The sequence below is a fragment of the Condylura cristata genome, unplaced genomic scaffold (assembly GCF_000260355.1).
Source record: "Condylura cristata isolate star-nosed mole 26May11 unplaced genomic scaffold, ConCri1.0 scaffold00008, whole genome shotgun sequence".
NCBI lineage: Eukaryota > Metazoa > Chordata > Mammalia > Eulipotyphla > Talpidae > Condylura > Condylura cristata.
This window is the reverse complement of record NW_004567109.1, coordinates 45,912,659-45,928,355: the sequence shown is the minus strand read 5'-3', so window position 1 is coordinate 45,928,355 and position 15,697 is coordinate 45,912,659. Positions and strand designations below refer to the sequence as shown.

The 15,697-nt window shown below is 42.0% G+C and overlaps 1 protein-coding gene across 2 annotated transcripts in view; it reads right to left on the bottom strand.

Annotated features, from left to right (window-relative positions):
- ST6GALNAC5 (ST6 (alpha-N-acetyl-neuraminyl-2,3-beta-galactosyl-1,3)-N-acetylgalactosaminide alpha-2,6-sialyltransferase 5) overlaps nucleotides 1-10,185 on the bottom strand; it is a 178,848-nt gene extending 168,663 nt beyond the window's left edge. For both annotated transcript variants that reach the window (XM_012722599.1, XM_004679134.2), the window contains exons 1-2: nucleotides 10,030-10,185; nucleotides 8,973-9,209 (exon numbers count right to left, since the gene is read on the bottom strand). In XM_012722599.1, coding sequence (XP_012578053.1) covers nucleotides 8,973-9,209; nucleotides 10,030-10,044 — 252 coding nt within the window. In that variant the 5' untranslated portion in view covers nucleotides 10,045-10,185. The remainder of the gene's footprint in view (nucleotides 1-8,972; nucleotides 9,210-10,029) is intronic.
- Nucleotides 10,186-15,697: the final 5,512 nt, after the last annotated feature.

Below are 15,697 nucleotides of genomic sequence, written 5' to 3'. Positions count from 1 at the left end.
TTAAAGATTTATTTATTTGTGCATACAGAACTGGGGTACAGGCCAGACACTCAGGGGCGATGAGAGGCTTCACCAGAGACAGAGTGGGGAGAAGAACAGGCAGATCCACGAAGTACACTGCTGAGGGGAGCAGCGGGCGGGTCAGGAGAGGTCTGCCACGCCATGTGGTCACCTCCGCAGCAGACGGGAATCGAACTCATGCGGAAGCGGCTTTAGATTCTCAGTGCTGTGCTTTAACCCCCTGCGCCACCAGGGAGGGCCCAATAAACATATTTTTTAAAATGTGGGGGTGGGGAGGGAAGTCTTTCCATCCTGAGCTATCCTGACAACTACCCTGGTTAACTTTCTCTGCCATAGGGGAATGGTTTCTTATTTGCCTGAAGTAACTCCATCCCAGCCTAAGTACTACATCTCAGAATTTAGGAGTCAAGCAACACTTGCAGAATGGCAGCTCTTCAAACACTTGGCTAACGGTGTCTGCCAATGATGTTCTCTCCCTACCGTGGAGAACGTAATTCAACTAAATGAGTGGTCTGGTCATGACATTTTCCTCAAATAATTAAACATGACACCCATTTTGGCCTGGTTTACTTTGGAAAGGCAAAATTCACTATGATTTCCAAATTTTTCCAATTATGTTGTAACCATGCATTTTAGGCAGTCTTTGGAGGACCCATGTTAAGGCGGTGGTTGGTGGAAGCTCTTTCTAACTCTCCAGAGGCATATTCTCATATTCATTTCAGAGTAATAAGATGTTTAAATATTTATTTCTTCCCAATAACTGAGTAGGCCTAGGCTCTTCATTTTAATAAATTTTGTTCAAATAATGTCAAGTTACTGCTTAGAGGATATTGGCACTGAATTTTCCTCCTGGTGATGCTATTCAGGGCAGAGACCCACAATGCGGCCCCAGCTCTGTCAGTAACCTGAGATTGTGAGCTAATCTCAACACCACTCATGGATTCCCTTTGATAATTTTTAAGCTTTCCTTCCAGCTTTAAAATTCTGAATATGTTTTAAGAGATATGATTAGTACAAGAATATAAAAAAGAAATAGTTACAGAACTGCAAATTGTGGCAGGTGACATTGATAGTTGTGATATGTAGCTATTTCTTTTTAGTAACTCCAAATGGTCTGAAACTCTCAAGGCAGGTTTATTTTAGAAAAAAAAATATATAAATCTTTCTATAGATACACTCACTTATTCAACAAATATTTATTGAAAATCCATTATATGCCAGGCATTATAATAAAGGTGGAGAATACATTGAAGGAGAAAAATAAATTCATAGCTTCTCAGAGATGATTCTTGATCAGCAGAGGCAGACAATCTTAGACAAGAAACAATAATAAACCAGAATAAATACTATTATAGGAGATTTGTCTATGAAGATAAAATTTACAGTTAGGATCTAACCTAAATCAAAGAAGGCTACCTTGCTGAAGAAGTTCTAAACTGAGGGTATGTTTGTCTGCGACTTTTTTTTTTTTTTTAAAGATTTATTTATTTGTGCATACAGAATTGGGGTACAGGCCAGAGGCTCAGGGGCGGTGAGAGGCTTCACCAGAGACAGAGTGGGGAGCAGAACAGGCAGATCGACAAAGTAAACTGCTGAGGGGAGCAGCGGGCGGGTCAGGAGAGGTCTGCCAGCCATGTGGTCACCTCTGGGGCAGGCGGAATCGAACTCATGCGGAAGAGGCTTTAGATTCTCAGTGCTGTGCTTTAACCTGCTGCACCACCAGGGAGGGCCCTTGTCTGTGACTTTTACTTGGGAAATAGTATTAAATAGAGAACACAACAAAAACATTGCTTTGTACAAGGTCCAGACTAGAGTGTAAGGCTCAAAAGAGTTTGTGAAGAAGAATTTGAAAACCTATCATAAATCAACCCCAACACCAAGCTTTTATCAATCATTTGATGCTAAATATGATTCCCTAAGGAAATTCTCTTGAATCAAGTTCACAGGGTATGGTTAGTAATATTGTGATTTAAGTAAGAAGTCATTATTCTTTTTCTCTCTGCACTTAAGATCCTTCACAACTGTTTAAACAATATATAACAGGTACATAGGTTTTTAGAACAATTTGATGATTAATGATTGGTTTTATCTTTTCCAGGATTCTTTTTCTCATCTTTAATCTCCCTTTATCCTAGTATTTTCAGAAGAGGAACTGCATGGCACCATGCTCAGTCCTAGAGGTCTGTCCCCTCTAAAACGACGTCATGTTTTTGATGCCCAGAAATTTGGCTATTCCTGCTTACAACTGAATAGCAGAGACAAGTTCTGGGGATAGGAAAGTGCTATTTATTCAGGACGTCAGTGTGCTGAGGAGAGGGGGACTCTTCAAGAAATGTCTTGAAGAAATGGCCTCAATTTTCTGGGCTAAAGGCAAAGGTTTTTCTAGCAAAGTGCAAGCTGGGAGACAAATTTCATGTGGGCCAGCATGACTCAGTGCATGGTGTCAGGGAAAGTTGCCTTTTCCATTCCCATAAAACTGTGGCCTTTGTGTTGACTCTGCCGGTGTGGAGTGAGTGTCTGGAGTCCTCATGGCTTCACGTTTATATTCTCAGTTCCTCTGTCAACACAAACAACTCAAAAAGAGTGAAGTTAGTGCTAGTATAACTGGGCTGAAGCCAAGGACAGTTACAGATGGCTTCCTTGGAGGGCAGGACCTGGGAGGGTTGATAGCTGCTGGCAAAACAAAGTAACGATAGGGGTGGAGACTCTGAAAAGAAATATAAGGAACTGCTGAAGGAGCCCCCAGGATTCAACGTTTGGGATTTCAGTGGGTCTTCAGCTATTCCAGGGTCAGTGATTCCTGCTCCACCATTCAGATTTTCCAGAAGACTACAGCAGCTCCCTGAAGTATGCCAGAGACTTCCAGCAGCCAACCTCAGAGAAGAAAAGCGTGAAGGCTTGGTAAGTCGTCATGCAACTGAAACCGTTCCCAGCTTTGCTGCTGTTACAGCTTGGAAGGTAAGGTGAAGGCCTGGAGCCAGGCACCTCTCTGAGCTGCTGAGCTGTGTGAGTGTGGCCGCTTTTGGGGGCTGTTTGGCTGCTGAAGCTGCTGTTTTGTCCATTGGTGCTGTGCTGGCTCCTCTCAGCAGTTCTGGTGAACATCTCCTGTTGTATTTTGCTATCTTTGTGAATTGGATCCTGGCCTTCGTCTGGCTGCTGTGTTTCATGTCCTCAGCGGTGGGAAGAGGCCATTTTGGGAGTGTGGCCTTTGGTTTGGGATAGGACTTTCAAAGACTGGCTAGTGTGCTTCAGTGAGGTAAACCATTCCATAAGTCTTTGTTTTCCTTGCTTTGTTAAATAAATCCCATTATTGCTGTTCTCTGAATCTGAAGAGTCTTGCAATTGTATGCACAGGTGAAGAATTCAGACAGTGAGGGGGTAAACTATTTGGGCACTGTCACTGGCCAGTTTGAGTGACTCTGGCTGCCCTGTATCCCTAGGAGGTTTGTTTGGGGCTGTAATAGGTTAGCAATTGAAGAAACACATCTATACACCTAACTATGTGTTCTGAAGGTCATAACAATGGCTGGCTCAGACACTGTTCTGTGCTTTCATTTCCAGGATAGATCTGATTGCAAATATTGTGTCTGTGGCCAACACAATTATGTTCAAATTTATCGTACCACGAGTTAGGAGATTTGGTTTGGAAAATATGGTCACCATATGTTGTAGAGACAATTGAGCAGGGTAATAGGATTAGTTTCTCTCAAGAGTCATACCGAAGGAAAATCATAAAGAGAGTGGATATTTGGAATTGAAAATCAATCTACTTTAAAATTTCTTTGATATACTTCCTGTTTTCAAATCATTTACTGGATGCCATGTATATGTGTTATAATATACACATATATATGTACATATGTATATGTTGGGGGAGCAAAAGGTAGCAGAATTTTAGTTTGAAAGTTTTATAGCTTCTAAGGTAAAATAGTTTTTAACTTGTTTTATAGAGAAGGATCAGCACCTCAATTTATTGTTTCTTAGTTTTATGTTATTATTCAGCACTTGATTTATTATTTAACCTTTCAGTTGCTTTTCTCTCCAATTACATCAAAGTTTCTTTGAGGATACGAATATGTGCTTCCTTTAGGATACCCAATTTCGCAATGAATAGTTACTAAGGGCTATGATTAGTTCAAAAACCCAGAAACAAATTAGCTATGGAATGACACATTGTGATGATTAAAATGTTTCAGATGGTGATTCTCAAACTTTAATGTGTATAAGAAAAGTAAAGGGAACCTGTGAAAATATAGATTCCTACATCTCATTCTCAAAGATTCTTATCTTTTAAACAACTATTTCTCCTCCTTCCCACATTATTAATTTATTTTTTATTCCACATTTAGGAAAGATGTGACTCTCCAGGACATAATGATGTTTCTTGTAGAGAAAGGACTTCACATAAAGTGAGTCATTCTGCCCTTCCTCCTGGCTAAGCGACTTGGGTTAAACACCAACTAAATGTACACTGAGAGCAAATTCCTGATCTGGGGGCTGGCGTTAAGGAGGTCTACAGAATACACTAATGTTTTGCTTTACAGTACTTAGTTCTTCTTGCAAGGTGGAGAGAGGCCAGGAATAGACAAGTACACTTTGATTATTTCAGATATCATTAAGAGTTATAAAGAAAGAAAACATGTGTGATGCTAGAGAAGACTGTTGAGAAAGAGGATGTTTAAAGTGGGGTCCATAAAATGAGGACATGTGATCTGAGGACTGAATCAATAGAGGAACTAACCATGCAAAAGATCTTGTACAGAGCATTCCAGGGAGAGGGAAAATTAAGTGCAAAGATTCTGAGGCAGAATGATTGTTCAGGTATCAGCAGGAGGCTAGTGTGCCTGCAACATATGAGGGAACCAGGAGGATTCATCAACAAGGTGTGGTCTGAGCTTTGGTATGGAATAGTTTAGGATTATTTCTGTGGAGAGCTGTTAAAATATTCTTGACTCTCATAAAATTAAGGAGTATATGTATTTTGATAAACATTACATGAATAATTCATTCAAGGCACCTACATTATTGTAACTCCTTACCCATGAGAAATAGTTCATTTCACAATTCCTTTTGGTTGCTATTTTGTGATAACAAGGTTTTACCATCATTGGCAGATTACTTTTTATAAGAGTTAAGCACTGAAAATAAACTCAACTTTGAATTTCTTTAGATGCAAATTATTTATCATTCTGTGGATGACAGATATAAAAGGGGGTATAATAAATAGGGTAAACTTGTGAGAATCAATATACTTTGCTAAAGGAAGAAAATTTCTGGCATAATTTCAAAGTTACATATTTGTTTTGTTTTTTGAATATTGAATTACTTTTCAGCTCTGGCATTGGCTTATCACCTAACTGGATATTTATCAATTAATAGTGATAGTACTATTACCTCTAAGCAATTTTGTGTTTTCTGAATAATTGAAATGCTTGAGGACAATAAGACCCAGACAAGCATGCTATGGAAAATGTAGAAGCCAATCCTGGGAGTCTACTACTGACAGGAAGAGATAGCAACTCAGCTTCCGACCCAGCTCACTGCCTTTTACTCGCAATCTCAAAAAAGGGCTACCCAGGTGACAGTGGCTCCTTCATGATAAGGGCTTCTGTCCACTGGAAATGGGAACTGGTAGTTCATTTCAGACTCCACCAGATGACAAGTGACTTTATCTATCCAGGCCAGATCCAGACTGGAATCTGAAAAGACCTGGAACTTTCCTATGAGGGTTGTTTGATGTGAGTGTGCGTGTGTTAGTTTGATTATATATGTTTTATGCTGTGGTTCTAAATGCAAGAGATTTCAAAAGCCATGAAAATTGCCTTCTTTGCTTGAGTCTGGCTAATCTGGTTTGAAACCAATGACTTTCTAACACAAGGAAGAGGAGAGTAATAGCAGTATATAGTCATAGTGGCTGCAGTTGATAGATATGTAACAAGATGAAAGTGAGTTGGTTAAAATTTTGTGGGAGAGGGGATGGGAATGAAGAGACACTATCTAACAGAAAATGCAATGCCTTCATTATCACAGGAAACTCCAAATGGCCTTCACTTAGTCATAGTGGAATTACAATTTCAGCTTTCATGGGTTGTGAAAGCGGAAGTAAGGAACATGACCATGGAAAAGTGATATTTTAAGCTTCAACACATATTGCTCATCACTGATTTGACTTGCAACACATTTTTCAACAAAAGCACATAGTGATTTAATCTTAACAGTAATTCCGTCTGCAATGGGACAAGACAAGACTATCATAACGAAAGGCTGTAATTTGTGAAATTCAGGTGCTGGGGATTAGGACCACCTGTTGAATTTAATCTTGAAGCTATAATGTTAACACCATCATGTAACTGAACATAAACAGTACATATTTATCAGATTATGGGGCCTCCAGCCATGGTGATGAGAACATTTTCCTATATGGTATCTGTAACTCTCTCCAGACTCTCTAAATCAGCAGCAAATAAAAAGTCTGTTGGAATTCTGATTCAATATGCAGCAGCATATGGCTGGGTGGTCAGTACATTCAGCACATCCTATAATTTTTCTAAAGCCTGATGTGAGAGTAAAAAAAAAGAAAAAAAAAGCAATCAGTATTCTCTGGCAACATAATAAGAATGTGAAAGCTTTCATTTCTTACCCTACTCTGTGCTAATTGGAAAAAAAAAAAACTAGCAATATTTTAACAAATGACTTCTACCTCTGTCTAAGCCAGACAGCAGGGAGAGCACAAATAAACTAGTTAAACAGCAACTTCTGGGAAAGACCTAACATTTTACACATGTACCCACACACAACCTTAAGAAATACAGCTCTGCCCACTTCCCAGCTAAATTATCTCTGGAAAGCGTCACTGATTGCATTTTGAAAAGTTTACATTTAGTTCAATGGGGCAATGGGGAGAGAGTCCAGCGAGGGGGCATAGATTTTTAGATTTGCATTTGTTCCTTTGCTTGAGGTGGGGGTAAATGCCATGGAACCCTTTGGGTATGTAATTTTGTGAGATGTTGGTTTTCTATGAAAGAATTTCATTAGTATTATTATCTGCAAAGAGCTTTTTGATCACATTTATAATTCTCTGCCAAGTATTCCAAGGACTTTACCATGTATTTATCATTCACGTAACACTTCACAGTTAATGAAACCCTTTTACTACAAATTACCTCGATTTCTCCTATAATTTCACAATTCCTTCCCCCAAAGAGCTGTTTTTCATTTAATGAAATAAGACTCTGAGACATGGGAATGGGATATAGCACACGTGTGCAACTAAACACTATTTTGAAAGAGAATATGAGGGCATAATATTTTGCCTCAAGCTATCAATATTCTTAGCAGGTGTCTATCCAGCAAGACAGCGCAGGAAGGAAAATATTAGGAGTATCTTCCCAAAGGCAAATCAAAGCTTCCAGCAAATTTCCCTTTTGACACCTCTATTAATCAAAGTTTCACGAGTGCTAGATAGCAATTTCCACTAAACAACTGCCATGAAAACCTTCTGGGTTCAATACATTCATCATATACCAGTTACACATAAGCACCACATCCCTCCACAGTCAGAACTAACAGCCTAAACTTTCCTCCAACTCTAGCCCCTCTGGGTTGCTTGCACAAGCAGCACATAATCAATCAACAACTTAGAGAGAAAACTGAAGGCCTTCTCTTCTTTAGATTTACAAGTATATAGCCACCAAATGAAATCTCGCCCCTTTTCTTGCTTCCCTAAATTATTCCCAGTGCAAATTTCACCTTTTCAAACCAGTTTTCCTGGATCCTGGGCAATGTGCTTTCTCATCTCTGCATCTCAAAAGTACTTTTTATATTAACATTTCATCTAGCTATCATTTATCCATTCACATTTTTATGGGTTGTTTATTTCATAAACAGTCAAGGCAGGGATCTGCCTCATCTTCTGTACTTGCCAAAATTTTAAGCACCATTCATTGCACAAGTGAGTAGGAATATTTTGATTGTCACTTCAAAAAAAGTTTGACTTTTTTCATGCATGGGGAGAGCAGTTTTTCCACACAAAAGAAGCACTTGTTAAATGCTACTTCGGTTCACAACCATAAATATCAAGTAATATAAAAAAGAGGAAGTGTTGGGTGGTATCACAAAATCCTCTAGCTCTATAGAACAGACACAGAATAGAATTGTGTTTTCATAAAAATATATTAGCAGTTTCAAATAATGGGAAATACATTAAAATATCTTTTTGGAACCATGAAACTTGACTAGGATTCTCTCAAGGGCTTCATACCCCGAATCCAGAGATTTATTATTCCAGGGGAAGGAGGCTCAATTTTAAAAAAGTCAACTTAATTATTAGTCAAGCCATGCAGCAGCTTCCCAAAAGATAAACGAAAACGGGCTCTAAGGATGAGTTTCAAGCAAATGGAAGCTGAATTTGCGCCTCCAACCCTCCAACGCCTGCTGGGCACGGGTCCCCCAGAGCTGCGCTAGATCAGCCCCAAGCAACCCAAGGAGAGAACCTTGGAGGCTGAGCAACTGCCACCCACAAGCAGCTGCTCTCACCTTTGGTTCCGGGTCGGAGAAACGTATAGGTTGCCACCAGCCCGCTCCAGGGTCTCCTCCCACCGCCTCCCGAAGAGGTTGCCAAAGCCCTTGTTTCAGAAACCCAGCACCCACCGATGGCCGCAACTGTGGGGAGCCAGGGGGGTGCCCTAGTTCCAGGACCAGATCCTGTTAAGAAATTAGGCCTTGGGATCCACTCCGCTCATCCTTATTTCCTGAAAAACTTTGCTTCCTTCTCTAAAATGAAATCCACACGAAGTAGGAGCTCTCTCAACCCACCCCAGAGGGTTCCCTCCCCGCGCCCGGCCTCCGAAAGGCACCTACTCACGGCGCCTCCCAGCCTTGGGAATGGGACAGGCTCAGGTGGACAGGATCCCCAAGGTGGGTGGCAGACTGACTGGCGAAAGAGCTGTCACCTTGTGATCCGCCACGCCAAGGTATCCGTCCAGTGGCTTCGGTCCCGCGGGGGCCCCGGGGCGCGGCTGGGGGCTGCTCTGCACGGACGGCTGCGCGCTGCCAGTGGCTGCTTCCTGCTGCTGTTGCTGCTGCTGCTGCTGCTGTGGCCGCTCCTTCTGGCCGCCGAGGCTGCTGTACACGAGCAACAAGCTGGTGCACATGGTAGTGAGCGCTAAACACACTGCCAGACCATGGCGCTGCGGGCGGGTGGAAGAGAGCATAGGAGAGTCGCTGAGAGCCGACCCCGGAGGAGCGCGCGCTGCGGGAACGCCCGCCCGACGGTCGGGCGAGCTGGGGAGGTCCCGAGTCTGGAGGCGGCTGGGGTCCTGGCCCTGGCCGCGTGCAGCCGGGGTGGAGGAGGCGCTGTCCCCGCGCGTACGGCAGGGGATGCTCCCGGCGCGTGGCTGCTCTCGGCCGCCGCCTCCCATATCTCTCGGCAGAGGGCAGGTGGTGCGCGGCGACCGGCAACCTCGGGAAGAGCGCGCCTGGGGCGAGAGCAGGGGTGGGCTCGCACTTTGGGGAGAGGTTACTTTGCCCCAGCTCGGCTGCTGTAATTTCTCGCTCTTGCACCCTCTACTGTTTGGAGCCGCGGGGCTCTACCTGGGCGGCCGCTGCAAGTTTGAAATACAGCAGGGTAACCAAGAAAGTCTTTAAAGGTCCTTCCTCCCCTCCCCGCCCCTTAGTTTTTGTCAGACTGTTGCTTTTGGCCATCCTCTTCCCACCTCAGCAACGCGCCCATCCCTCCACTGCTTCTCCTGCTCTCCGCTGGCCTCTCGGACTTCTTTCTGGAGGTCCAGGAGACTGAGCAACCCGAGTTCCCATCCCGGCTCGGGGATTCCGAGCTAGGCAGAGCCGGGGAAATCAGGAGGGAATGCGGAGCAGGTGGAAAGTTAGCCCTTTGTAACAAGCAACCTCACGGCGCGGGGTTAGGCGCCCCTGAAGCTCCCCCGTGCGCCCCGAGGACGCTGTGCCCAGGAGTCCCCGCCTCTGCCCAAGGAGTTGCAACAAATGACTCACCATCAGGGTCTTCATTTTGGGCACCTCTTTTGTGCGGAATCCTCAGGCACGCGTGTCCGGGGCCACTTTTCCTTGGAGGTTTTCCATGGTGGGTGAAGGGGAAGGGGCGCCTGTGATCTTCGCTCAGCCGGCCAGCCGCGGCTGAGTGGGCAGAGAGCCGCGGGACCCAGGAAGCGCCGCTGTAGCGGAGATTAGAGACAGAATTAAAACTGAACCGGACCCTCGTAGTCTCTCAGTGATCTACACAACTGCCGCCTGCCGCCGCCTGCTGGGTCCTAAAGACCTCTGCATCTCCCCCTCTCAGCCCCCAAATAATAATCCTTTCAGCAGAGTGGCGTATCTGGGGCGAGAGTTAACCGTGGCTGTATAACCACCTCTTGGTCCGAGGGCTTATTTATGTCTCATGAAATCATCAACTGGAAAGGAAGGGGAACCAACTGGATTCTGGTCATGATAGCCATTTGAAAATTCACAAACTAAATTTTTGTTTTGTGATTTTGGTAAAAACAGATCAGCCGGCCAAATGTCAGTAGCCTTATTAGTGGGTTTTACTTTTATGTTCGTAGTGGAGGGAACTCTGTCACAAAATTATTTTTCTAAAACAATTTTTCAGTTGTAAGTTTTCTAATATTCTCTGCTCTGCTACTTTGACCTATTCAATCTAGTTATTCTTACACCATTTTTATAGCATAGTATTTCTTCTCAATTATCTCATTCATTACTTGCTTTACATACATTATATTTCTATCAGATCTTTGAGGTTCCTAGTGTCCAGCTAAGGTGACTTTAAAGTGTTAAAAACAACCAGCACATCATATCCATGTGATTAACTGGATCTGTATATTCTCCCTAATTTTAATGCAAGATTCTGGCTACTAAAGATAAAACTGCTTACTGGTTATTTTATAAAAACCCTAATGCCATTGGAGCTCTTCTGATGTTGGTCTACTACACTGATGGCACATAAGTTCACATTCAAGAGCTTCAATTCAAATAAAATAAAAAACTTTTTTTTTTTCGGCATTGAGAATTTCACATCAATAACCTGTTTTTAAAGATATTCTCCCCTTCCCCTGCATTAAATCACAAATGACATTTGTTAAATGTCTAATTTAGTTAAAAACATATTTCTTATAAAATTGCTCAGTGAGAATAGTTGTCTTAATATATTACTTAACACCTCACCTGTAGCAGTGTAATGTTAAAGATTGCATTAAGATGGAAATGATCAGCAGGCCAAGTGAACCATAGGCACAATAAGAGCTTTCTCAAGGCCAAAAGAGGCATTACAATCCTTTTTTAATCTTCACTAATCCAATGCTGGACTGATGCTATAACAGGAACTATTTTTAACTTATGTGATATCTTTCCAGTCTTAGTATTAAGAAAGTTAAAATTATTGGTGCAACAATGACTATCAATGCAATGTGTTTGAGGGAAGGCAAGACGTAACAGGGGATTTAGCCTCTCAAGGAAAAACAAAAAAATTCAAACACTGTCCAGCATTGCCAGGCTCGAAGCTATTTATTCAATTTGTGCTTTAGGCATGAATAGTACCAGTTGTTAGGGCAGGAAAAGCAGCGGCCAGAAGAGAATCTTATCTGGTCTTGGCAATTCTTTATTGTATGGTTGCACTTGACACTCAAATTAGTGAAACAAAGGACCAACTTGATGAATCATTACAAGCAGATTATCAGTGTTTCTCCAGGACTCCTTTTAGATGCTGCTAGACCCAGTGCCTGCATTTTTCAGGATCCTTCCTCTTCCATCTAGTAAGTTGCCCAGTGACCAATAAAACATTCTTAATATATTTTGACATGCCAAACAGAGCCATCATATTTATGATTTAAGCTCATGGCAGCAAGGTGGACATCTGTTACACGATATGTCTGACCAAATTCATTAAGCTTATGCTCCCAACCACCCCACCCCCCCGCTGAGATAGTAGTTAGCTAGTTGCTAAATCTACTTCTGAAATAGCCAGGATAAATTTTAAAATGTGATTCTGGCTTTGATTTGAATGATTTCAAGGTCTGTAGCTTTCAAATATTCCATTAGATTGACTTGAACCAGTTTTAGACACTCTGATCTGCCTGAGAGCCAGACTGCCAAGGAGGCATGGGGTAAGGGCAGAGAAAATAAGTAACAGGTTAGAACACTTGCACCTTCCATTCTGTGATCACTTAATGGTCACAGTTTTGTATTAGAAAATGCAGAGATAAATACGACACAGACCCTCTCTTTTAAGAGCCCACAACCTTGTGTGTGTGTGTGTCTGTGTATATATGGGAAATATGTGAGACTAGTTCATAAATAGGCTATAAAAGACAAAGTGCTAGAGAGATTTGATGTTTATATATATATATATACATATTATATATGTATACATATTATATATGTATATAATACATATTATATATGTATATATATGTGTGTGTATATATATGTATATATACATATATACACACACACACACACACATATAAATCTCAAAAGCCTACTCTGTAACAGGGTAATCCTATGGGAAAAGAGAGGGGCGAGGTTTCAGGTTCCCTGCCCCACTCAAAGAAGTGTGGAGCTGGGAAGGGAGGAGAAGCTAGAAAAGAAGGAGAGATGAAGAAGGAGACCTGGTGGGTTCGTGGAGTAGAGGGAAACATGAAGAAGCTGTGTTTGCTTCTCCGTCTTAGACTTGTACCAGGGATTTGGGGACCTGGAAGGAAACACTTAAAACAGACGTCAGTAAGAGTCCGTTAGGAAGGGTGGCAATGGCAGCCTTTACCTTGATTTTGATTTTTCTCTTTTCCTTCCAGACTTGTCTGACCCCTCTGCACCTTTCCTGTGGGAGCCATCTGAAGGTGGCTTAGGTTTGTGGCAAGCTTTCTGGTGTCAGTGGCCCTGTTTGGTTGGGCATTTACCCATGAAGTGGGTGGCTAACTTCGGGTGCTTGATTTGGAAATTATGTTCTTTCTTTTTTCCTCTATGTTACACATTAAATATATTAAAGTTCCTTTCTGTTGAAGGTCTTATGCACTAGAAAATGCTTTGCCTTGATGCAGTGGATGGTAGTTTTCAGAGCAGGCAAATTTGGGGGTTCTGAGGTACACTTCACCCTGGCCTGGCACCCTGGCACTTCTTTGTTCCAGGAATTGGGGATATCTTTTTTATTTTTAAGATTTTATTTATTTGTTCATACAGAATTGGGGTACAAGCCAGAAGTACAGGGGCAGTGGGTCAGAAGAGGTTTACTGCGCTATATCGGTCACCTCCAGGCCGGGGATCGAACTCTCACTGGAGCCGCTGCAGCCAGCTTGCAGTACTGTGTCCTAACCTGTTGGGCCACCAGGAAGGGGCCATTGGGGATATCTTAATGAATATATCATATCCTTTTTTTTTTTAAAGATTTATTTGTTTATGCATACAAGAACTGGGGTACAGGCCAGAGGTGTGTGTGGGTGGGGTGAGAGGATTCACCAGAGACAGAGTGGAGAGCAGAACAGGCAGGCTGAAGAACCACTGCTGAGGGGAACAGCGGGAGAACAGGAGAGATCTGCTGCACCATGTGGGTCAACCCCCTGGCTGGGGATTGAACTCACGCTGCAGTGGTGCAGATAATCATAGTGCTGTGCTTTAACCAGTTGTGCCACCATGGAAGGCCCCCTGTCCTGCCTTGATGGAACTCAGTCTTTTCCTAAATAAGTGCTATGTGCCTTTATGTTACAAAGAACCAGAAAACAAAATATTTGATTTGTTTTCCAACTTCTGAATTCTTGCTTATTTAAGATTGCGGGGGTTTGATATTTCAAGGGTATTCACTTTTATTTATATCTTTATGTACCCTTTTAAGTTAATAATTAGAAAAGCCAGAAAGGGCAGAAAACAGGCAGCATTCACATACATTTGATTGACTTAAAGACAAGTAGACAAGTCAATAAAGCTTTTTTAGTTCATCTAACTTGTCCAGTTCAATATAAAGTGAATCAGGGAATAACAATTTGCTTTTCAAAACTCAGGTAGCTGAGATGGATTTCTCACCATTTAGAATTTTGCCACATTTCTGCCTCTGGTGCCATCACATCCAATCAAACAGATTCCAACTTTTTTTGGGGGGGGGGAAGAAAGGAAAAGAAATTGAGTGTTCCACAATGTAGGTTATGTGATAAACTGAAAGTGAGAATTTATGAACGAGGCATCAGGGGCCAGGAGGGAGGAGGTAGGACCTGAAGCACATGGGCACAAGACACCACAGTACTCCCACAGGAGGCTGAAAACATAGGGGCTGAGCCCCTATAAGCTGTCTGTGATTCTGAAGTGATCTCTTCATTCAAGTGCAAATATTTCAAAGAGGGATGAAAAGCTGAAAACAATGCAATATAAGCTCCATTTCAGATACAACTATATCCACCTTGTGATCTTAAACAAAAACTTCTGCTAAGTGCTACAAAAGCAAAAGCTTAATAATGGCAGAAAGCCCTAGAACAAAATTTATACTTGTCCATTTGTTCCATTAATGTTGTAATTTACTCTCTTTCCTTCCTGGGCTAAGTCTAGTGGACTTGTTGGCTGTGTGGGATTAATTTCCCCAAAAGGGTTAGATAGGTTTTACCCAATATGTCTGGAGCAGACATTTCTCCTGTGTCACCCTGGTAGGGTAAAATAAGGTCAACTGGGGCCCTGCGGGCCTTGAGAAGTTTGTTACCATTACTTAAAGGATACACGTTTCTTTAACTTTTTATTTTCTTACATCATTGTTCATTTTTGTACATATTTGATTCCTTCCCTCAGGTGTAGTCTCTATAAATCTCCCACCACATCAGCTTGTGAACAGTCACAAAAAGTTCCTTGTGCTCCTCCCTTCCCTGTTTTGACCTTCTCCCATCCTTCTGTATGTCTCAGATCTACAGTTTGCCTGTAAGTTTTGTCTTTTTTCTGTCTCTGTTTGATTTCCTTATATTCCTCTAATAAGCAAAACTACCCTATATTTTTCTTTTTTCTCCTGACTTATTTCACTTAGCATAATCTCTTCCAGCTTCATGGGACAAAGATTATTTTGAGTTAAGAACCATGAACATTCTAGAGGCTAAGGAGATGCTCTTGTTCTCATCTCAGTCCTTTGCCCTTACTTAATTGAAGATCATTACTCCCTAAGCTTTTACACTGTCCCCCAATTGAAGAAGCGATCATTACTCCCCTTTTTATGACCTAGAAAAAAGCATCCAGGTGTGGGTTTATTAGTGAATATATCCTCTCTAAGGAACATCATTTTACTTTGAGTGAAGATGAAGTCATCTCCCTCTCCTCTCTTCTTCACTCCTTAGATTCCTTAGCACAGGATATAAACCTCTGGTTTACCCCATTTTACCTTAGAATTTGCAGCTCTGTAAATTCCCTATTATTAATATTTTCCCTACCAATCTGTTGAATGTTAATTTGTTCATTCGTCCAGGCTCAGAAGAACCCAGATGGAGTTTGGAAATTTTCCCCTGTCCTCTGACAGTTAAGAACAAGTCCCCAGTGTCTAGCTGTCAGGAGCCTGATTCTTATTTTACTGCTTTTTTCTGTGACCTTGGTAAGTTACTTATCTGTGTTTTAGTTTCCTCAACTGTTAAATAGAAATTGTCAAAGCACCCACCTCAAATTATTGTTGTGAAAATTAAGCAAGAAACCCTAA